The sequence below is a fragment of the Orbicella franksi genome, chromosome 10, assembly GCF_964199315.1.
Source record: "Orbicella franksi chromosome 10, jaOrbFran1.1, whole genome shotgun sequence".
NCBI lineage: Eukaryota > Metazoa > Cnidaria > Anthozoa > Scleractinia > Merulinidae > Orbicella > Orbicella franksi.
Window position 1 is genome coordinate 16,470,011 of NC_138154.1, and position 25,176 is coordinate 16,495,186.

Here is a 25,176-nt window from a genome sequence, read left to right on the forward strand (position 1 = left end):
CAACCGGAGATGATTATCTATGAGGCACAGGAGTTTTCCACAAATAGACACCTGTCTTTTGTTAAAGCGCAGTTTAGTTGATTTGAAGCCCAAAGGAAGAAGATGGTAGATTTAGTTCATTGACTCTCAAATGCTGGAAAAGACGCGGTGAAGGACAACGGTCCTTGTAGCACTTGTGACGTCATCATCTTTCACAACAGCAGATGTCTTCAATAATCGATGAAGTGAGAAAAAGTCTCACAAAACACATGCCTAAACGAGCCCTGGGATGCACGCAATAAACGTACCGATTTGTTTTTGCCTTTATAGGAGGAGAGACAAACCTGGGTCCCAGGGCTTTTCGCTTAGAGAATGGAAGGGGCGGAGGGAAAAGACCTGGGAACGAGGTGGAGACGAGACCTTCCCTAAAATTTGTTCCCTTTCCTCGACCTCCGGGTGGAAAATTTTTCTAAGGCGTACGAAGTCTATTAAAACCTCTAAAGAAATGAATAATAGAGAAAGGGAAAACAGAAGACAAGAACAAAACAAACCAAACCAAAAAAAAAAAAAAAAAAAAAAGAGAAAAAAAAAAAAAAGAAATTGAGGTACACCTTGTGAAGAAGAATTATAATTAGAGAAACTCGTAGAAGATTGCAAAGGCCTGGAAACCACTGGGACGTCGTCTGAGAATGGATGAATCAAAGCTAACAGCTTTTCACAAGGAAAACAAGGAATATTCAGGAAAGGCCTATCAAACGTTACCGGTGCCCACAAAGTGGAAGGGAATTTTAGGCTTTCTGGCAAACTTTTTACCCTTTCACAAAGTCTTCCAGGTCAATATAGACAAACTAGAGGCTATACAGAACGTAGCCACCGTGGCATCTAAATATGTAACTGAACGTGCCCAGGAATATCTGTCCAACAAGTTTATTAAGGGCGCTAGCGTAAGCTAGTTCGCTTGAGGTGCGATGGCTTAATGGATAGTGTGCCGGACTCCGGATCGAGCGGTCTGGGTTCGAGCCCTGGCCGCGGACTGCGTTGTGTTCTTACTTTACCCTCACAGTGTCTCTCTCCACCCAGATGTATAAATGGACACCGGCGAATTGAAAGGAAAGTAAAGATATAAAAGATGCCTCTATACTCTAACTAGGTTTAGAATCAAAATTAGAAAACTTAACTTATCAAACACCAATGACAGCAATTGCTGTAAACTTTGCAGTGAATAGATTACGTTGTAAATAATTCTAATTATTTTTGTGTTGTAATTTTAACTATTTTAGTATTGTAAAGATTCATTTTTAGGATTTTAGTCCTGTCGGCTCATTGTTGTTTAATGTTCCCAAATAGTCCACTAGGGCTAATTTGATACTTAAATAAAGGTTCTTACCTTAGTGCTGTGCGTGTGTGTGTGTGTGGGGGGGGGGGGGGACCCTAACCCCAAGGTGGACTGGGATGCCATCGGCCGGGGGGAGGGAGTAGAAGTACTTCTAATCGCTTCATGCTACTGAAACGAGGATACTTTCCGACTGCAAGCCGCCCACTGGCCTGTCGCAGACTTTAGCTTACCTTGCCTAGCGTAAGCGGGTACTCACTGATTAGAAACTCCCAGCAACTTAATAGTCTCCTTTTTAGAACTAATATATATCCACCGGAGAACGTTTTATTATAGACCTGTCTTCGTGTAGAACTCATCATAACTGATCTCAAAACCATGCGGTTCTGTAACAATTTTCATAATAAATTGTAAACGTTTTTTGTTTTTTTTTAAAGTTTGTTTAGTCCTGGAAAGCACCACAGAGGAAGTTAACTAACCTATTAATTGTAGGTTATTCACGCTAAAACAGCTATTTTTTTTGGAAAAGTTAAGAAGTGAAAATGCGTAAGATATTTGCTTGTGAAGGCTGTAGGCGTTGTCAACAAGTACTTATTTGTATAATCAAATTTTCATATTTATTTTTTAATTGTCTGTTTTCACGTACTACCAATTCCAGTTAATTGTTTTGTTGTTGCCAGTTTTACAGTATACAGAGCTGTTAAGTGTAATACAATGTGCGAAACTACAGTGGACGAATAGGCCAGACCAACAATAAAAGCATTTTATAATGTCCAATTCAATTGCAGTTGCGTAGACGCCTGAATTCTTCAGCTTACCACCAAAGAAGAAATGTCTTTCTTTTCTTTGGGTCAAGGGAGACACCGTAGTAAAGTATTCCTAAGGAACCAACAACAATAACTACAATTTATTTGTATCTCATCGAAAAAAGTATTTATATATAATATGTTTAACGAGAACCAAAAGTAAAAGGGCACCTAAAAATAACTACAAGAAGCTAAACTAGATAAGGTGCGTTGGATTAGTGATCCAAGATTACTCAGATCATGGTGCATCAAAGGAACAGATGAATCTACTCTGGTCACGGGTTTATCTGCTTCTTTGATACACGATGATCTGAGTGATCATGGAACACTGATCCTGACACAGATCACCCCAAAGGAACGCGCCCTTATTTAACAAAAGGTTCTTGTCATTGTGATGAATTCGTCCATCTTGCGACTTGCTCACGAGTTCATCTCGACCTATCAGCAGGCTCAATAAATGGAAAATATGAAAGAAGAAACCGACACAACGTGGGGTGATTTTTTTGAAGGTGTACTATATTTCGGCTGGCCAAACCAGCCTTCTTCAGGTACAATGAGAATTTTACATTGGGAATTGCTTTTATAAACCAGCAGGATCATCGTTCCGGTTGCTTGCTTTAACATTTTAATAAATGGCCACGTGGTCAGTCTCTCGTTTTTTGGGATTATGATTTATCTTTAGTTTGCTTCTCTGGACGCACCGCTTCACCTGCTGCTCTACTGATACCTCATTAATTGTCAGTTCATTGAGACAAATCAATGTACTTGGAGTTACTTGTTAAAAACCTGTTAAGGTTTCGATGGAGATACTCCCATCAATCTCATCTATTGAACTAAGTGATCATTTTGCAATTGTTAAAACTACCTCAATAATTGCTAAAAAGGTAAAAAAAAACCACTTCAAGATTTATGTGCAGAGGTTATATTGACGTGGACTTTCAGTTTGTGGCCTTCTGTCAAATACAGAGGTTTCATAACACACTTCATAAACTACGTCAGTTTCATTAGTTCCGTAAGTTTCGGCTGTAGTAATCCTCTTTAAGTCAGTTGGTCGGTCGGTCGGTCGGTCGGTCAATCAGTCATTCTCACGCTTGGAATTTCTCGCCTTGTCTCAGAAGAAAATTGGTGAATAATGTGGTAATGTGCTAATGATGTGAGCCAAGAAGGTCTCATCGTGTCTGCAGAGTCCCCAAACATTTTGTGGACTTTGTTTTAGTCTAAGTGCCTAAGGCATGAACTATTGCAGTTTAAGGACCGTTTTATAAAAGAGAGGGTGTGATAGTGTGTTACAACACGGTCCGTTATAGTTTAGGACCCTTTTTTAATAGAAGGGAGGGAGTGATAATGTGCTTATTTATGTATAAGAATGTATAAGAATGCACGTATAAGAATGAGCATGAATGAACAAGAACATGTGTAAGTATGTCGTAATTTATGCGTCCATAGTCAGTTGTGACATGTAACTCAACGGTTAGGATCTCTTTGTCAAAGCGTTTCTTCTGAGTTCTAAACGCTCTTCTTGCGCTGTATATGTTAAAACAAACAACCCATATTCACCATATACATACACAGTAGCCTGGCTGAAAAACTTTGAGTTCAACACATGAAATGGTTCGCCTAATGGCTAAATGGCTGGCTAGAAACAGGTTTGAGTAGACGTCACATTTTCTTTGCATGAATGGAAAAAGGCGCTTTGGATGGCAATCACCGAACTTTTGGTGTTATAATTTCCCATTTATTTTTCTTTTCATCGAATGTCATCTTGTTCTCTAAACTGCCGGAAGCAGCAGTCCATAAATAATCGGTTGCCATTGAAAGCCGGAAACAAAGTAAAAATAATGTATCTCACTTTTGTAGCAATCTCTGTAATCTATCAGTATGGCATGCAAAGTACATCGAATGGAGTAGCTGGCCAGGAAATTAATTTACCTTGATTTGAAGGAAGAGATCTTAAAACGATTTCTTGATCAACAAATATAATGTAAATCTGCTATGCGTAACTCACAGCCAAAAGAAAATCAACAACGACTCAAAAACAGCAACCGTGTTATACACGTTCCTCTTTCCAAGCCTCCAGTCGTGGCTCGTTTCCCACCGAATACAAACATTATTCATAGTTACCGTGAATAGACGACTTTCGATATATTAAAATTCCGCATGGCAGTGAGGCTTACAGGACACAAACAAAAGAAATTGAATGACCATGTTTATTCGTTTCTTTTATTTTTGTCCTCTAGTCCTCACTATCAAGCTGAATTTTATTATGTCGAAAGTGGCCTATTGGCCATTTCTGAGTTGCTTTTACCTCTGTTTCAAAACAAGTCTTGGTGCACAACCTTTCAGATGGAGATGAGTTTTTTCTTGCACGTTCATTGTCTTGCAAATCAAACTCATTTCCATATGAAAGGCTGTGCACTAGAATACGTTTTGAAAGAGAGAGAAAAAAGCAACTCGGAAATAGTTTGTTGGGAATATTAAATTCTGACTTCACTAACACGAGATTTTCAATGTGATTAGTCAAGAGACTGTTATAGTCTCTTGGAATGGTTAATTGAGGATGCGTCAGTCCGTCATTCATTCATTGATTCATTGATTCATTCATTCATTCATTCATTCATTCATTCATTCATTCATTCATTCATTCATTCATTCATTCATTCAGTCAGTCAGTCATCTGTACTCATCTGATTCAGACGAACATGAAGACTGACCGACCTGGAATGACCTAAAACTCCCGCCAAAACCCTAAATTCCTCAAATGTGCCATTACACCCCGCGGGGCGCTCCATCATGTCGTCAGAATAATAAATTATAATTAATTCATCCCTCAATCGTCAGAAATTTCATTTTCTGCAAACGGGATTTAATTTTATATTTCCTGTATGGCCAGAGAAAGATCCTTGAGTCCCTGCGTTCTCTTTTTACAGACTGGAGTATTCTAACCGCTTAGCAAGATATTACGAATTTATCCTCAGTGTGACGTAAACCATCCTTGTCCATCGCCTCATTTCCTTCTTTGGATTTCAATCATTCCGGAAAAAACACGACAAGAATTTTTATGCGTGACGTTAGGTCGCTTTGTTTACAAGTTAGTTCGTAATACAAAAATGCCTTTTTAAGAAAGTGCTCTCCTCAAATATTTCGTGTTCTTGATAAGATAATTTTTTTTTATGTTTTTACAACGAAAACAAGTTAAACTTTTTTGGGTAAAATATTTTTGGATCGTCCTCTCTCCAAAAAGTTCCGTGGGTGTGGCCAAAACCAATCAAGTTCTATTACTATCAATCCATTGTTCATGGACCAATCGGAATGTCGCTCCACCCGCCGCTCGGTTGTGTGAGCTGTGTGGATGGCTGTGATGTTTTTCCTGTAATCCGGAGAAGTGTTTTGTAGAAACAATATTTCGAGCCTGTTCTTGAGTATTGAGAAATGGCCGGCACCACGTACACGGCTGCGCTCAGAGGAGGTGGTCCGTGGGGTTTTCGACTACAAGGTGGCAAAGATTTCGGTAGTCCATTGGCCATATCAAAGGTAGAGCCTCGACAAGAGTGCCTGCTGTTGATTTCTATGGTTGTGTTCGAGTTTTCTGATCGAGTTTTCCATGCTCTCTTTCCATTCAGGTAACACCAGGCTCCAAAGCTGGTGTTAGTGGAATAGCATCAGGGGATTATGTCTTAGAAGTGAACGGGTTTTCATCGGATAACATGACTCACTTCGATGCTCAAGATGCCGTTAGAAGGGCAGGGCAAAATCTCGACCTACTTCTTCAAAGGTAAGTAAGCTAACGAGAGAAATAACTACATTTGCAACAAAATAAATAGTGTCACTTTGCATTTGTCTGACATTTCTGCTTTTCTCCGCTCTCTCTTTGAAAATATTGCATTCTTAACCTCTCATCGACGTGCCGTGTATTCAACGATTACGGTGAAATGGACAGTCGACTTCAGCATTTTCGTATCGTACGTGTTTCACCCAGATCGATCTGTCGCACCAGGGGATAATTATACTTCTATATTTGCACGTCCTTGACGAGGGGAAAACGATTTCCTTTGAGCGGAATTTTATTTCGCTTTAGATGCCCATAAATGGTTCCATTCCTCCACAGTGGTTACGTTCGGAAAGGAATTGTTCGGCATATAAAATCAGCGAGAAGTTTTGGGTGTTGATGTAATTCGATCATAATGCGGCTTACTTGAGATGCAGCGTAGCTAAGCTTGAATGTTGACTCAGAATTCTGACAAATGTTTGCAAATCTAAGAGCTTTGTTCGTTCTGCACATCTTTCTCTCGGGGCAAGTTGTAAAACGGGTCGAAGTTATTGTTTTCATAGGTTTCTTTCTCCATTGTAACGCTGGAGACTACTCGAGCGGAACGTTGTGGAAAGTGAAAACTATGAAGCTCTTTTAGTTGCGGGAAGTAAAATAATTTCTAAATGACATTTGTCTTCTTAAAGGCAGAATTTACGTTCCTCGTGATTGAGTGCTAGGTCAGAAACAAGCGAGCTGTAGTAATTTATTCGTGTTTAGAAGTTGATGTAAATTTCATTTGGTTTTGAATTGCAAAGATGTTGTTTCTGATCGATCCGATTAATTTCGGTTCCTGAAGAGTGTGTTTTATTTAAAGGGTCATTGAGTCTTCTAACCAGTAATTATTGTTTCTTTCACGATTTATTACGATTTAAGAAACAAGTTCGAAAAGTGTCAGCGGATGATTTATAACTTATCCGCTCATCAAAAGATGAAAATTGCGCTTCATGAATATATCTTTGACTATGATTGATTCTAGAACATGTCAATTCCTTGTTTGGTATTCTTGTGCCAAAAGAATGCGATATTTTTGGAAGAGTTGTACAATGAAGAGAAATGCGTTCTAAAAATACTCTTGTTTATTGGAGAAACATGAAGCGATAATGTAACATTTAATTTATTTTGCTTCTGTAAGAAGTTAGGCTTGTTATTTGTGTAAAGTTTTTCAGTGATAAACATCCCTTTGTTTATAACTCGGCTCTGTAGTTGTTTCGTTAAAAGGGGTTGTTCAATTGTTGGAGTCGAGCCACTTAATTAAACCATCTGCTTGCTAAGGATTTAAATTTTGGCTGTCAAATTGTCAGACTTAAAGCAAGTCTTCTCAATAGTAACATGTAGTCCTTGTCAAACTCCTTATTAACCGCGCGGCCATGGGCCGAGCGCGGTTCTAGGTTTACCCGTGGTTTATTTATTTTTTTTTTGTCGGTGACCAGACGCAGACCTCCGCTCGGCCAAACTTTGAGTCACGGAACGTGTGATGTTTTTCCGCCAGAAGCTGTTAAAACATAAATACACGGACAATTTTACGGATATTGTTTTCTTTTTTGTGGGTAAAATATATTTTCTTTTTTTTTTTTATCAAAGCGTTGGATTTAAAGGGAGTAATAAATACGGTGAAAAAAGGTATTACGTCAGCCATGGAATGCGCTGACGTTGCAGCTTTCACTTTCGCTACGTGACAAATAAGATCGTGTTTACTTTGCAAGTTTATTTCGGCAGAAGCGACGGTCATTAATTTATTTGTAATTTTGTGAGTATTTCTTGTGGTTTTACGCAAATGAAGTAAATCCTTTGACTGTTTCATCACATCCAGTTCACAGATCGGAAGGAAAATTAAATATTTGCAAGCCAAGCAAAGAACGTGTCAGAACGTGCAAAGATTACGTCATTGGTAGGGAAATAACCACCGTACTAAAGATAGCCGTAGATAACGCAATTCTTGAATTATGTGACTCGTGTGACTTCTTTGCTAACCCTTAACTCAAGGGAAAAAACAATTAAATTTAATCGTGACTTTAAAGAAAGAAAGCGGTTTGTAACAGTGTTCGTATCTTCATGACCATACATATCCCGAAGAAAGTTCCAGATTAAGACTATTACGTCATCGGAGATGTCACAACGGCTACGACTGATGGTGCGATAATAGAGTTTGTGTTGATCAAGTGCTGTGATGTCTACAGTAATCAATGAATCATCAAAGATTGCTTTGGAATATGTACTGCGTTGCGACTGTAGTACTAAGAAAACAGTTAAATTTTAAACGCGCGGTTATAAGATCTAACAGATCTTCTTGTTTTACTCCACTTTGTTACAAGTGGAGTAGAACATTATTATTTTCTTCAGACATTTCATTGTATATTGCTGCTCAAATTTACTTTTAAGCTGAAAAACATTGCTTAGGCACTGTGCAATACCCGACTGTGCCTAAATATATACAAACTATTGTCCCAAAATCTCATTTAGCTGCCTCCTTTGGTCATCACTAACTACTACATGTAAACTCAAAAGTTAAACAGTGTACAAAATACTAAGTTACATGCACTGCTGCTTATCCAGGCTAAGAGAGGTTTGTCTCTCCCAGGTTGGATTGGAATACATGGGTTCATTCCATCAGGATTATCTTTGTTGGGGGTGGTGAATGGTCCTTCAAAAACCATGGGTCTTGGAAAATTTTCTTCAAATTTCACACATCTCTTAGTCTTGTTTCCTAGTTGTTATGTGTGTCTCACAGTCTTGATTTTTGCACAAAGCTGTCTCAGTCTCGATTTTTCTGTTTGGTTTTGTATATGATGACTGAACATGTTAGAGTCTGAACGTCTCGTGGTCACATTTAAAGTACTTTGAAGTCTCGGTCTTGCAATTTTAAAAGGCTAAAATGTTTCGGGCTCGCAAAGAAACACACCAGTCTTGCCTTCTTGCATTTACCATTCACCACCACCTCTTTTGTTGCAGTTTACTGTTGATAACTTTGGCTGTGGTACAGATTATTCTTTGTTTTACCAAGGTCTCTGTTGTAAAGGGATTTGTTATTAAATCAAGGTGTCACTGTGTATCTTTGTGCACTGAATATCGTTTAAGATACAACACAACAAAACTACCTAGCACTTAAAATAGATTTGGAGAACGTTGAAATTGTCGACAGATCATCAGTATGGAAACAAAGACTAATTCTTGAAGCTTGGCATTCCGTGCGAGACAGGAACGCTATAAACGAACACATAGTGCTACCGAACGTGTACAATGGCATTAATTAAGAATTTTTAGGCTCATTAAGAATACTCTAGAGACTATTGCTCATTTAGTTTTATCACACATCTATTACATATTCTAGCAGGACGCCGTTTAACATTTGCATTTTCCATCTTTTGCTGAAGAAGGCAACAGTAGTGGCCGAAATGTCCGATAACCACATATTTTTAGCCAGTGACAACCATTTAATTCCTTTCCTTTTTTACCAATTTTTAACATGCCTGGCTACACACCGAACATTTTTACCTAGCACTTAATTCCTGGACATCTGAATCTAAAACCATTGCCATTAAGAGACAATTTTTTTCACACACATCTCCAGTTCTAAGCAATACAAACACCAGTATCTCAGAGGTGATGAATTTGATTCCCATTACAGCCTGAATTTTTTTTTCGGGCCTTCATTTTGTAACTGCCTTAGTTATGTGCAAAACTGCGATGATCAATCATGTCTCCATATTTCTTTCTCCCCAGTTCAAATATGTGATCTTTCATATATTCATTTGTAAAAAAAACAATTTTGTTCTATTTATAGGAAATCAGGTCCCAAAACAATTGAAGTAACAGATGTAGTCCACTCAGCAAAGGTTGATCACAAATTCAATGCAATGGCAAAGCCTTTTGGGGCATCGTCTTCACCATCTCAGCTCTCACAGCCTCAAGCTGCCACAACTGGCCGCACATCTCCAGCAGGTGGTGGAAGCTCATGGCAACCACCACCTGTTCAGGCACAGCGTGCTCCTACTTCAAGAACTGGACCTGTGGGTGTGACAGCCCAGCCAGTCCCCCCACCACCAGCTCCCCCCTCAGTTTCACAGTCCAGGTGAGGAAATACTATTTGTCCATAATGTTTTTTTAAAAATCTGCTGCAGACTGATACTTCATCAAATTAAAAATGGGCTGCTACCATAGCATATTTTTCTTGACAGCTGTAATTATAGATAGCTGATAGCAAATATGGGTTATTGGGCTTTTGTTGCACTACGTAATATTGCTGAGGGTTACGTCACAGAAAAATTATGTCACTTGCAGTTTTCTTGGCAACTTAGGAAACTGATTGCTTGCAGAAATGTATATTTTCACATTTTTGATTAGAGGCAAAAAACATGGGAAAGAGAATACACTCAGGGTTTTAGGTAAGGGCCGACTACTGGGTAATGTCATTGGGTAAAAGAGAACAGTCTTAAATCTGGCTCCAATTTCACTTGAAAACAAAGACTTGGGCTAACTTTGGAGGCAAGAAAAGCCAGCTGGGCTTGGAAATGAGGCAGCTGCCTGAGCGCTGGTGCCTAGGCACCAAGAAAAAATGGTGTGTTCTGCTACTCCAAATAATGAAGTACTATTAAGTGCCTGAGGACAAGGGGATATGGGCTGTGCCTGAATTCTGGTGTGAGTACTTGATAAAAAGGTGTATTCACATTAGTGCCCTGTGAGAATCGTACTCTGGCACAGTGCTCAGGTACCAAGTGTGAACATAGCCTTAGTGTTTTCTTATCTACTTTCCTGTACACCAGGATTTGATGAACACTGTCGATTACTGTATCAATGGCCAAATACTGTAATCACTACTGTAATACATATTAGAGGTAAAACTTCGGTTATGCTAATATTGTCCAGGGAGATAGAGCTCCTGTATCGGTGGTGTCGAATTTCTTGGGTATGTTATTTGTTATTGATGTCTTGTATTGGTAATGGTTTGGTTTCTGTTCTGTTGGTTGTCCAAACTTATCAGTAAATCAAAACGGTCATGCTGCTATGCATTGAGAAAACCATTGTTGAACCTTAAGGTGTAAACATTCATACATTGGAGTGGCAAATTTACAGCAGCGGTGAACCTTTCTGTAATCTTGTGTTTTAACTTTGCGGTCTAGGGGAGGCTATGATCAAACGGACAGAGGAGTGCCCAGACCCAGCCAAGATGACAGAGATCTTGCTGACCGTTTTAAACTGAACATAAGTGATGATGGGGATGGTAAGTGCTTGAATTTCCCTTCAAGTGATAAACAATAATTTCAATGAACACAACCTTGAAACAAGTGTGAAACCAAAAAAATTCTGAGAAAAGCCTTGACAGTTCAAGTTCTGAACACAATTTTTTTCAATCAGTGGCCTTTGCTGACGAACCGCCAACTTGGGGGCATCCTCCAGATCCAAAAGTCCAGTCCAAATCATTTAAGTTACTTCAGAGACACCTTGATCACCAAGAAGAAGATGGTATGTAAAGAACATTTTATCATTAGTGGAGCGTTCATGGAACAACTCTAGTCTTCTCTGCTGTGTAATGCTGGAAAAAGACAATTACTTGTCAAAGACTGCTTTCCTGTGCAATGTTGTTCTTGTACCTGCTTCAAGTGCAGTATAGAAAATCAGCTTATATAACAAACCCAGGTAGCTTTTTCATGTGATTAGGGGTGCCTGAATTCCCACTGTGCGGAGACAAGTGTGGATGTTGCACACAGCTCCTGGTACAATCAACAATCTCTGATGATTTATCTACATTTATCTGATGATGTGCTACAGTGAAATCCAGATTTGTTAAACCTCCAATGGAAAAGAAAATTGGTTTCAAAAATTAGGTAGTTTGAGAAAATGAGGGTAAAATTACAGTGTTAGACTGAGGAGAGGGAAACGACTTTTGGCTCAAGTTATTGAGTTTGGTTCAAAAATTCTAGGGTTTCAGAAATTGGGATTCCCCTCCATGCTAACTTAATATAATGAACAGCTCTGACCCATTAACTCAGAAGAACAGATATGACTGAAATGTCAAGACTAACGGAAACTGTTAATGTCTTTGACAAGTGTTGTTGCTTCATTTCACTTGAATATCATTAATAAGTGACTTGACTGTGCAGGTACAATATGTATGTATGTAGTCAAACACCAGATACAGGTACAGTACTGTATGTGGTGTTGGACTTTAAATGATGCTGTCCAAGTTCAAGCCCTACGGGATTCATTAGGTGGTGTTCTCGGGCAAGACACTTTTCTCTCTTGAATAGTGTTGATTGTCAATGGCTGTAGCATAATCAATTGTTTTTTTCCAGATCTACCTCCCCCTCCCCCAGAAGCCTTTCATGACCCAGATGATGATGATGAGAAGCATGTACAATCTCGAACATTCAAGATGCTTCAAGACGCTGTTGAGGCTGGAGGTTGGGCTGTTTTTGCTTGATTTTTAACTCAGGCTACATCTACATGTATCTTTAATTCTGACTTATATCCTGTTCGGTGAGGTGTCTCTGCTAAAACTTTGACAAAGGGTCTATATATACTTTCTTTATCAGAAGCACCAGGGAGTGTCTTTGATCGGCCAAAAGGAGACCGTCCCAAACCATCCAACTCTGCGCTTCCTAAAATGTACAGACCAACCCCGCCTGTAATAAAACCTGCCCACAGTATGCCTGTAGCTCCACCAGCTCCAGTCATGGCACGACCAGGGCAGCCCCAGCCTGTCGCTCTCCCCGGGATGGTTCAAATGAGTCAACCTGTTGCACCACCTCAACCAGTCCGTAGTCCATCACAGAAGCTGCCATCATCTGCATCTCCTGCAGCAGTGTCCCCCACCTCCTCACCAGGCCAACCAGAGTGGAAGAGGACGCCCACTAAGCCTCCTCCTTCAAATCCAGTTGAGGAGACAAGAACTCCTTTCTGTGATGCCTGTGGAGAGGAAGTCTTGTAAGTTATTTAGGTCGACAAGATAAGAAGATGCATTTGGAAAGAAATTAAGTTCACAGTTACCAAATTGAAATGTTAACCATGTTGCATCCTGTTGATTGCCAGCTGAAAAAGGTGAAAACTTGTCCAAGAAATATACTTCAGATTGAAAGCTCCCCATACTTTTCCAACCAACGTTTGCCAATAAGAAATTACAGCTTCTTCTCAGCCTGGTGTGAGAGGTGCTTGACACAGGCTGCCACTTTTCTGTAGCATGAAGAGACTAGGAGTTTTACCATTCTCACTAGACAGGATGCTAGTCCATCGCAAGTTATTTATCCCTAGTGCTATCAATATGTTGCCATTTTTTGGCAGATTCTTCATCAATTCACCAGTTGACATAAATATTTTCTACATCTGGCTCAGTTGTTCAGAGGAGTGCTATTCACCAATGAATAACTATCCAGTGTATAGCATAATTTGTGTTGTTGCTTTTATCCACTTGGTAGTGATTTATCTGGTGGAGACCATTATCCACCCTTTGGACAACTGGGGATGGGTCAAGAAAACAAACTGACCTGTCCTGTGTGAGCATAAACACACAGCCAGGGCTTGAACTGTTACATCTGTGCACTAACCATTTGGCAACCACCATTGACTCTAGATCAAACAGTCCTGGTTCGAGCCCTGGCAAGGGACACTGTGTTGTGTTCTTGGCTAGAACTGTTGGTCTCAATTGCCACTCTCCACCCAGATGTATAAATGGGTAGTGGCAAATTTAATACACCTAGTGGCATCATGCTACAGAATCTGGGATAAGCTTTGACCTTATGGGTCACTTGGCTCGTACGTAGACTTTACCTTACCTTTTAATAGGGTGTGTTCTGGATGAGGAGCAATAATCAAAGATCTTTCAGATCAAGGCATATGAAGGAAACTGATGAATTCTTGCCCAGAGTGGACTTGTCAGTTCCTTTGATGCACCACAGATCTTGAGCCAGATCCTGCCAAAGGAACACACCCATAGACTTTTAACAACATTATAACTTAACTTCACTTACTGTAGCATTTGCATGATGCATGTTTCAGTGGACCTTTTGTGAGTGCAATTGGCAAGGCATGGCATCCACACCATTTTGTCTGCGACGGATGTGGGGAGTCACTTCAGAACCAGGGCTTCATTGAAGAAGGAGGAAAGCTTTACTGTGAAAAGGACTTCAATCAATATTTTGCTCCTCATTGCGACACTTGCAAGCAGCCTATAAGTGGGGTGAGTAAATATTGGTTTTGTTATTTTTATGTTCATGCAGAATAAAAAATGTTGGCGAAGGGCACAAGATCTCCACACAAGCAGATGAGACTGAAACATATCTTGTGGTGTTTATTTGATTTACAGCTGAGTCACTAGAGTGAGAATTATTAGGAAAATGTTATGAGACTAAGTGGAAAGTGGTTCAGATTTCTTCATGGAGGTTATTCGTAACATGTGCCAGTGAATGTTTCTCTTTCTTTCTTGGAAACATCTTTTAAAAGAAAGTTCACAGTTTTAGCAGCCCAACCAACTAGGAAATTTAAGAGCAAATTTATTACAGGATACTCTTGTGTGAACTTCTAAATTCTTTGACTTTTTATGAGATGGAAGAAAGTCTCCAAGATTTTACATTTTTCAGTCACTTTACATTGTCACTGTCGGCAGGTAGGTTGAAATACATTAAGTAAAATAGAGGATGTTGTTTGTAGCACTAAAGTTTCTTGTGACTTTTGCGGTGGAGTTTACAGATATACATATAGAGAAGAGTGATTCTTATAATTCAGTTTTCCCAACCTTTGAGTGGAAATATAATTTTGAATTTTTAAATGAATAGTTTCCCTCATATATGTAGCTGGTAAGGTGAATCAGTCGGCAATTGTCCAATTAGTTGGAAGAAGTGTTGTTTGATTGTCATAACAATCATGGTCTGAGGGATACTGTTGGACCTGCTGAGTTATGCCAAGTTCTGTGATCAGTTTTAGGATTTCACTTTGGTATACATATTGTTAGTCATTATCCTACTGAATGTTTGAATCCAAACCCTTTGCCACTTGCTATAAAACTGTGTGTACTTCAGCGATCGGGAAAATATTGCGCAAGTGTCCTAGACATTACATTCAAGATCATTTTATGAGTTCACGTATGTTTTGAAACCTCCTTCCCACATAGCCGTCCCCCGAGTTTGGCCGAGAAGTGTTCTCTGAAAGAATTGTTACCGAAATGGTTTCATCCGGTCCGTGTTTCAACTTTTGTGGTTGTTGCTCATCAAGCACAATGTAACAAAATGATTTCCAAGAACAGCCTTGAAAAGCTGACGATTTTTGGAAGCACTTGACACATTTGTCACATAATACTGTGTACATTGTTTGTACAACCACCAATCACATTCTGTTTAAAAGGGGAACCAGTGGTGTGCGTCATGTTTAGAGAATTTGCATTTTGGTCAGTGTCTAATCTGGCATATGTATTGCAATAATACACAAAAGTGCTTAACTCTCCTAACGAAAACCAGTTGTAAACTCAAGAGGACATCAAACTGACAATAAAATGATGAGAAAATCGCTTTGTCATAAATTCAATTTCATTCTTGACCTTCATTCCATTCCATTGTGCTAAACCTCGCACTCCAACCTCTCTGATGTTTTTTGCCGTAGTTTCACTTTTAAGAATCTAAAAAGGTCAACCGAAGCTTCATGGAACTATTTGTCAATAAATTGTGCTCGAATTGTGATATGAAGGGGTCTTCATGTTGTTTACTTCAATTCTCACCACTGGTTTCCTTGAAGTTGCACAAAATTCACATATTTAGTAGAACACCAGCATTCTCACAGTCCTTTGCGCTAAATAATGGACTACGTACACTTTTACGTTATTAGGTACAATTGTATATTCACACTTTGCTGTGATTGGTCGAGGCCTCGTTGGACGTGGCTATTTATCACGTGGAACGTCATCCACGTGACCTTGTGAATGATCACATGTGTAATTACATGATTACTGTAGATACATTTGAAGAAATTATATAAGAAGAAATAATTTCTTTTTTGCTTAGCTGTGTAAATCTTAAGACTGGAACATTCCTGATACACAATGCAATAAAAGTGGAAATATGATTTCTGAATTTTGCAATAATTATTGTACACATACGTATACCATACGTGTATATTTGCAAAGTTTTCTTGTTTTCAAAGTGCTTTGAATTTTAGTATCGTAGCTTAGGAATTTAAGCAGAATAATGTTAAGACATGACATACATGCAGTGTTTTTTCGACGTAATAGAGAGTAATGCTACCAGGAATTAATCGTTGGATGTTGTCCTGCAGGAATTGTAACGCGAACTTTTACAATATGAAAATCATAGTGAAGTACTTTTTTAGTGTAGACTGTGTTTAACCCAAAGTATAGTCTTGTATTGTGGAATTAATAAGACTGCGTTTTTGTGCAGAGTAGCTATGGGCATGTTCACATGCAAAGAATAAAAATGCTGTATACATGAATGTACTCGGCAAAATAGATGACTTTTGTGAAATTATCAATGAAGTGTGTAGCAACCAGCTGCTGACAAATTTTGTAATATAGACTTTCCGTAACCAAAGTGATAGGGTTGGTAGAAAGAAGTCGAAAGACGTCAATGCATAAACCAGCACCCAAACAAACAAACAAACAAACAAACAAACAAACAAACAAACAAACAAACAAACAAACAAACAAACAAACAAACAGACAGGCAAACAAACAGACAAACACAAAAACAAACAAACAAATTAAGAAACAGAGAAGCAGGCAAGTAAGATATCAAACAAACAAGCAAATTAACAAGTACGCAATCAAACAAGCGCACCAAGCAAAGGACTCAAAAGTTTGATCAGTACAACAGAATCAGAGTTTTAATGTTACATCAAACTGTCTCGTCAGGCGACAGTGGGGGTCATGGTCGAGGTTCTTTATTTGTATGTTTCTGCTTCAACACTAGCACTACACTTAGAGTAAGATATGACACCTGCAACTGCGCTTGAAAGTTACTCCTAATTTGGCATGCTGGAATGGTACAGAGTTGACTAGATTTATTGATCTATGGTCATTCAAGGCAAAGGTTGATGTGAAGTGGGAGGAATCCTTACAATCTTTGTAATCACTGGAGTACTTTTCTTGAGCCCATGACTGAACCGTTTGTGGCCAGTGGCTAGTGTACTGCGAAGCGTGTTCCAGCAACTATGTTGTCTCATGAAGATGGCTGTTGGTACTGACCTCCCGAGCGCAACGTTCTACCCAAATGTAGTAAACAACAGAAGAAGAACCAAAACAGTTAATTCAACGTTTACTTCCCAAAAGTTACTTGCAACTCGATCCACACTCATCATCACAGCTAGAAAAGCCTCATTCATGCGCTTATCACAATGTTAAAAAGACACAAGCTGTAAGGAATAATAATAAACGGTCAGCCGAAAGCATGTTAAGATCTGTATCAAGGCATGCCTCATTTTAACGTCTCACTAATGTCATGCTCCTGCACGTTATGGCAGTCGAATGTTTGATGCACTTAATTGCAATAAAACTATCAAACCTATCATTATTATTCCTATAACTTCCAGCCCGACCAAATTCGTGACGAGTTCATTGTTATTCCCCCCCTCCCCAACTGATGGTCACTTAAGACTCGAGTGGAAACGTTCAATACTCGTTAAATGTCTTTGGTTGTTGTTTTTTTTTGGGGGGGGGGGGGGAGGGGGTGGGGTTGCAATTTTCGCGCACCAGTAGTAATCGTTCAAAGACCCTGATATGGAAGTTTTCGTCCAAATCTTAAACGTGTCTTGAAAGTGGGATGACAGTTAACTCGAGACGAGAGATGGTTGTGGTTGGCAGGGCGTGTAATTACTAAAAGCACGTCTAAATTAATTGCAATAACTGCACCTCACCTGCACCGCACTGCACGGCATCACCGAAAGTTTCTTCGTGAAAGTTTCAGCAAGTTCTTTCAGGGATCGCTCGGCCAGACTTCGGTGAGAGTTCCGTTAATCTTTGCGTAGTCATGGTAACAAACTTAAAGGACGTGATGGTATGTGTGTATTTTTCTAAATTTTCAGCCCAAGAGCCTGCACGCGTGTCCGCCACCGGTACCTCCCCCCTCAAGTGCAATGTTGAAGGCCATTCGGGAGGCGTCCATAAAATCCAAGAACCCTGCGGAGGCCGCTGTAAAATCCAAAAATCAACAGCGCGTGAACAAAGCGCTGACCCTGAAAAAAGACCCACGAGAAAGTCACTCTAGATGGGGGCGGAATAACTCGTATTCTTCTTACCCCACCCCTGTGTACGGAATTAGTTACCCTCGAAGAAGTAGCAGCAGCTCTGATATAAACAGCAACTGGCCGGCCTCTTCGGGCATCAGTAATGTAACAAGTTTAGGATCGTTGGAGGTACCGACCTCTGAACCCGGAATGGGATCCATACGCGATAAAGTTGTGGCCTTGAAGGAGGCTCTGCGTGAAGCCACCGAACGCCAGGGCAAAGCCAAAGAAGGAATCCCAGAAGCCAACAAACGCTTCCAAGACGCGAAAAAGTTGTTAGCGAAACTCGAACGCAAGAGATTTATAGCTGAGGATAAGGTTATGAAACTCGAAGAGCGTATTCGCTATCAAGAGGGAAGGCTGGATAGCAAGTACAGAGCAATGTCAGAGAACTGGCAAATGAATCACAAGATCGAGCAAAAGAAATCCGAAGACTTACGAAACATCAGGAACATTGAGTACGAACTGACAGAAGTGAAAGCTGCCAGGGAAGCGTCCGTGAAACGCGTCTACGATGCCACGCGCCGCGCTGTGCTTGTCCAATCAGCGCATCAGAAAGCGGAAGACCGCAGGCGCGAGCTGGTCATGTGCAAGCGCAGTCTTCAGGAGATGTTGGAGATGTACCACAAGCGAATCAAGGAGCTGAGGAGCAAGACGAGAGATAAATCAGCGCAAGTAGAAGACAAATTCCTACGGATGAACCTGATGGAAGACTATATAGCTGACAGGAAGGATCGGTTTGCAAGGGCAGAAAGAAGGCTACTGCCTTTAAAGATTTATATTAATCAACTGCATGATTCCTTAGAGCAAGTGAGAAATGAAACGCGGCATGCCGAGTATATTTTGGCAAACTGTCAACAACGGCTTAAAGGACAAAAATACACTTATTATCCATACGATAAATAGAAGGATAAATTTGACCCGTGTGTTGTGTCTCACATTTACGGCCATGGATCGTCTCTTTTGTCTAGAAAACTAAAATTTAAGCATTTAGATAGATCTAACTTGTTCAAATCGATCTTGAAGATCAGGAAATAATTTTTTATTGGGTTGTTGGACGTCTTTTGACTTTTTTGGATGACACGTAAAAGGGGTCCGTAAACGATGGAAGAAAAGTAATTAGAAACTTTTGCCAGCTGCAAACATTATCATGTGTTCCCTGTAGTACATATAATTGGATTACAGGGACCCAGTTAAGGCATTTGAGTTATTTTGGCCACGTATGAAAGTTACCTTTAAATTGAAGGAGGCCTGAAAACAATATTTTACTAAGATAGAAAAACACCAAAGAGATAATAATAAACCATGAAGGATCAAGGATCGTCGGAAGATTAACACGGTTTACAAACGCATGCGCATACCATGACGTAGCTCCTTTATGTCGTATCCACATCGCAAAAGTCGTTCCTGTGAAAATCTAGTCATTTTACGATTGAACTTGGAAAACAAGTTTATACTTTTAAATGACTTTACGGTTCTTATATTTTCTGCTGACTTGCGCCATGCAATCGTTCAGTGTTCAAATGACAGGCCGTCTTTAGTCTAACGTTTCGAAATACCTAGCTTATTGTTAGTTGTTCACAAGTAGCTGTAAATATTCGTATTACTTTACTTCACCCGTAGTAAAGTAGATAAAATTATTAGTAAAAAGATAACGTTTTTTCACTGTTGGCAAAAACTGGTGACCAGTGCAGTCTTAGGGAGTTTTTTATTATTTAAATTTTGTAGGTGCTGCATCGATGTATAACATTTGCACAGGTCACTTTAAAATCAGTTTTATATTTTTAACGTCCTGAGAGTTCTTTTTTTTTTAACAAATTACACAAATAGGTAATTCTAGAAGAGTGCAGAAATTATCTAGTAGACTGAAAAAGTGTAGGCTCCTTTGAATGAAGCATAGAATATTTTACCTACTTACACAAGTAGTTTTGTAGTTGTTGAAAAGCTAGTAATGTGGATTAGTGTTAAAAGGTACATTTTCATCATTTTTCGTGCCGATGACAATTAGATGTATTCAAAGTGGTCAATCATGTTTTAAACTTGTTTTCCTGAAATCTCGACAGTAATTTATTTTTTGCTATCTGCAAGATGCATGTTTTCGTAAATAACATTTATATTTTCCTGCAAGAAATAATATATAATTTTTAAAGTGATGATATTTACCCAGCAAATACTATTTATTTTTGGCTTCGTAAAAGAAAGATCCTATTTTTTTGGCACGTTTAATAATGCATTGCTTTTCTGTAACGAGTCAATTATTGCTGTTCATTAAACTCAGCTTTTCACAATTCCAGAGTGACCATTGCAAGCTTCAGTTCTGTAGTTGATTTGATCGGAGCGGTTCGGCAATCTTCGTAAGTCGTCGGAACATTTCCGGAGAGTATAACTCACTCGCATTTTTGGTATCTTTGGACATGAACGTGCACGAAATATAAACTGGTTGTGGAAAAGAAGCAAACGATGAAGCTAAGACTTCTTCCATACGTACTCGTCACGCACCACTACTCCGTTGTCACGCAACAGTCTCCAAATTCGATGTAAGTTCGGCAAATTATACCTCTGTTATCTAATGACCTCTCGTGTTGTATTGTGCTTGATGACACAGTGCAGGATCGGATCCCATTTGGACTAATTTATCGTGCAATACCACAATGTGTCTCCCAACTGTCTGAGACGGTATGCCCTTCTTTGCATAGAGAGAACATGAACCGTTCGTATTCTAAGGCTTTAACTTCGAACCTCGTAAAATGCTCCCTAACTAAATCGATTTTCCGGTTACAAATTCACGCTTAGGTTAACTATATTTCACGTACAGAAGTGGAAACGTGACACAGTATGGACTTGGGTTACATTGTTACGAGGTCACGTTCGAGTAGCGCTCGCTTAATGACCTCTTACTTTTCACAGCCTTGTGTTCAAGCGGTTGGCAAGACTTTCCATCCCGAGCATTTTATCTGCAGTCACTGTGGTAAATCCATCGGGTCTGAGGGCTTCAATGTTGATCGAGGAAAACCTTACTGCGAAGAGGATTACAAGAAACTGTTCTGTGTGAAATGTAGTCTGTGCAAGCGGCCGATCGGCGGCGGAGAACGATGGGTGGAGGCCATGGGTGAACCTTGGCACGCTTCTTGCTTTAAATGTCAGGTAAGATTTCATGTACGACTACATCAATTGTCCTCCTATCACATCACATTGAAACCCAACTAAGTCGCTGAATCTTTCTAATTTTGTTTTGTAAAGTAGAACGCAAGACCTTTTTGTCGACCATAATTGTCGGACCGGATATGACGGCTGCCGTAACGTCACGTAATATATCGAACACGAAAGACCGTGGTTGACCACATTTTCAAATGCCGAGAAGAGAGTTGAAAATACGATGCGCAGCGGATTTTTTTTTGACGAACTTCGAGGTACTTTTGGAAATGTGGTCAAACACTGTCCTGAGTGTTTGATATATCTTCGCAATCGAAACTAAAGCTAAGGAGAAAACGGAGAAATACAGTCGTAAAATTCTATGCCAATTAACATGAGATATCCAAACACCGTCACAGTCATAATTTCGTTTGTTTAAACTTGATGAATTAATGAATGAAGTTTGCAATAAATAATAAATGCTTTTTTTTACAGCATCCAGGTTGCATCAAACATCTAGAAGGAAATCAATTTTATCAATATGGCGGCAGGCCTTACTGTGTGCTGCACGGCGCTCCTTAAATCACTTCAATGGAAAGGAAAGCAAGGGGTTATCTCTGCCTCACCCTACCCCTGCTAAAGAGTAATAAGCGTTATTAATTTGCATGATAATTTTCACAGCTTGTAATAAATTATGCAGATACGAATTGGGGCATCAGGTCGATTTGTAATCTGTATGTGATAATTGAACTTTTGATAGGTCAGGTTTTAATTATCAAACTAAAACAAACTCAAAAAAGGTAATGGTATAATGTTTGTATAACTAAGTGTAGTTTAATCAGATCTTTTTATAGTTAAGTCAACAAAGTGTAGTTAAGGTATAATCAGACTAAGGGAGCATCAGCCGATAAACGAAGCTGCAATCTTCAGATGTCAAATTATTTCATAATTTTTCTTTGCTCCTTGTGAATCGTTCATTATCCATCCGAAGGGCTTCTTTGAGAAATCAGTGAGCCCGCAGTTGTGTAATTTGTTGGTTAGCGGGGTTGCCATGCGACGTAGCGTATTCTTGCAGTAAGATGACATCAAGGCACCCCCCGGAATGTGCTTCGATGGCGTTAGAAAACTTTAGAAGGAAACTTGACGTGAAGAAGATTTTGGTTTGTACATGTTGATGCTCCCTCAAAAATATCTTGGTCAGAGAATTTGAATTTACAGTGTTGCAGCAACTGTTTCTAAAGTGAGCTGGTAGAACATTAATGTTAGTTTGGTGATCAAAGCTTTAGGTTAGTTGGCGGGGGTATAGGGCTGTTAACAGAGCTCGGGTTTTCTTTTGATGTCTTACAAGTATTTGTTTTTCCCTTTTTTATTTGTTTTTTTTTTTGCGACAATTACAAAACAAAATGCTCAAATTTCAATGCCATGTTCGGCAATACAAAATCCCGTTTGTTGTTCCTGGAGATTTTTTTTTATAGGCAGGTACCTATTCCACCTTGCATTGACATCATGCTGCAAATCTCCTAAAAATTTTCGACAAAAAAAATTGCTTGACGCAGTTGTCTCAAAAGCGAGTCAGTTGTCTCAAAAGGACCAGTTACGTCATGGAAATCTAAAGCCAATAGAATTTCGAGTAGATAATAAAGTCGGGTGACCTTTGTAACAAGCAAACATTGGACAAGGCTCGGTTCAAATAGATATTGATTTGACTAGATTAGTAATTTATGTTGTTTTTCCCTAAGAGATGACAGTTAATATAAATGAATTCTGGGTGTTAGGATATGTAGGTAGTTAGAATTTACCCAATAGTCTATATGATTTTGAACGGAAGGCGAGTGTCCAAGAAATTTCTTAATGTTGCTCAGTCAGAGGCTGGTTAGGTGCATCGAAACAATTATAGGTACAAAAAACACTGCTTTTCCCCTTTCACTCCCACAGTGGCCACGTTCAAGTTGATAAACTTCGAAGTTAAATCTTGCGATGCTGTCAAAACAGACAGGTCCTCTTAAGAGAAGTGCTCAGTAGCTTTTCATTTCATAAATGGTCACACACTAGTATTTCATTCACAGACCTTACAGTTGGAACAACGTTACTTTGTACAGCATAGTAGCTGGTACTGTACCACGTTGAAATACTGCTTCATAGCTTTCATTTAAATGGTCACACATTTGGGTTTTATCCACAGACCTAAAGTTAGAACAGCCTTGTGCAGAATAAAAATAAACGTTACCACGTGAAAGTACTACTTAATAGCTTTTATTTGAATAGTTACACGCCAAGATTTCATCTACAGTTCTTAAAGAAAGAGCAACCTTGTACAGCGTAATTAAAAGTATCAGACTAAGGTGCCGCTCAAAAGCTTTCATTTGAATGGCCACACACTATGGTTTTATCCACATTCTTAAGTTCAGAATCCCCTTATTGACGTGGGAGTGAAAGGGTTGGAAAGCGCGCTGCCAACTAAGTGGGTTCTTTTTTGAACTAATAGTAAGCATAAGATAAGCCCGCGAGAAACATTGCTGTTTGACGTATTTCTTAAAATTTAACTTAAATCTGGGGCTAGCGAAGAAATTTGCCGGAAAGAAGAAATGCCGAACTGCTGTAGACGGGTTTATGATCTAGTTGATCATGTTTTTCCAGTAAGCTGTAATTAGTTTCTGTAGTCAAGATGACGAGGTTATTCTATAGTTTTGTAATGCGTGCATGTCGAAATTAAGGCAAGTAGTTTTTCTCCAAGAACGAAGACTTGGGTCTATATTTCTGTAATAAAGTTACAGTTCAAAGAACGCTGTGTCAAAGTGGTTTATGTGGGTTTGTTTTATGTCCATACTGCGTCCGTCGAATAACTGATTGGTATTAAGTTAGTGTTGGTCTGATTTTGCTCTACGACCAGTGAGGTCTGCTGACGCTGAGTATTGATTGAAAACAGAAGGCTTGGTTAAAAGAGCTTGGCTGTGCATTCTCTCTCCTGTGAAAATTGAGAGAAATTGTCCCTCGTGGGAAGGTCACCCTCCATACTGAGGCACCCCGGGTAAAAAAAAACTTGTACTTTTAACTGTATCATAAATGGGAAAATGGCCCGGGAAGGAGGAGAGGGGAGGGTAGGAGGGAGGTAGAGTGGTGTGGTCATGTAACCCTGGGTGAAGGGCCACTCTTGACTTCCGTGTCGAGCCAACACTTTCAGTGTAACCACTTACGTGATGTAAGCTATTTTTGACTCGCAAAAGACGGAACATAAAGAATGTGCCAATTCTGAACTAGTCGGGAGGGAACTTTATACATATAACCGTGATTTAAACGCTTAGTTAAAGATGTACCTGGGGTGGGGGGAGGTTGCCCTCCTACCACACACAATCTCCATGCACCCTTGCCTTTTTGCTGCTTTGTGATAATTGTTCAGACCGGTATGACTACCGTTTTCTCCATCTCGTCGATCGTACCGAACGTAACGATCACAGGCTACGGACCACTGAGGTCTATAAACTAAGGTCTATAAACTAAGGTCTATAAACTAAGGTCTATAAACTAAGGTCTATAAACTAAGGTCTAGAAACTAAGGTCTAGAAACTAAGGTCTATAAACTAAGGTCTATAAACTAAGGTCTATAAACTAAGGTCTATAAACTAAGGTCTATAAACTAAGGTCTATAAACTAAGGTCTATAAACTAAGGTCTATAAACTAAGGTCTATAAACTAAGGTCTATAAACTAAGGTCTATAAACTTGAGTCTAAACTAGGTCTTGGTGGGTTGATGTAAACTCGATGTTTCCCATACTGCATTTGGCTTACGCCAACCTCTTTCCCAGGGTCTCTCATCTTGCAGCTTTCCCGTGTTTCTGCTCATCCCAGTGAAAAAAACCTGTAAAACTCACCAGAGACAAAACAAATAAAACAGAAAGCTTAAA

At 39.5% G+C, this 25,176-nt stretch overlaps 1 protein-coding gene across 2 annotated transcripts; it reads left to right on the top strand.

The window, feature by feature from the left end:
• Positions 1 to 5,376: 5,376 nt before the first annotated feature.
• LOC145500346 (PDZ and LIM domain protein 5-like) lies at positions 5,377 to 25,087 on the top strand. 2 transcript variants are annotated; one of them, XR_014051052.1, is made up of 11 exons: positions 5,390 to 5,649; positions 5,739 to 5,890; positions 9,708 to 9,995; positions 11,044 to 11,144; positions 11,279 to 11,386; positions 12,217 to 12,324; positions 12,457 to 12,847; positions 13,916 to 14,096; positions 21,050 to 21,286; positions 21,770 to 24,745; positions 24,984 to 25,087. XR_014051052.1 is itself a non-coding variant. In XM_081479857.1 (9 exons), the coding sequence occupies exons 1-9, from the start codon at positions 5,548 to 5,550 to the stop codon at positions 19,046 to 19,048; spliced, it is 2,538 nt and encodes an 845-aa protein (XP_081335983.1). In that variant the 5' UTR covers positions 5,377 to 5,547; the 3' UTR covers positions 19,049 to 20,430. The 2 variants fall into 2 exon arrangements, 1 of the variants encoding a protein (XP_081335983.1); XM_081479857.1 differs by lacking the exons at positions 21,050 to 21,286; positions 21,770 to 24,745; positions 24,984 to 25,087 and adding an exon at positions 17,942 to 20,430 and having other exon boundaries at positions 5,377 to 5,649.
• The last annotated feature ends 89 nt before the right edge of the window (positions 25,088 to 25,176 follow it).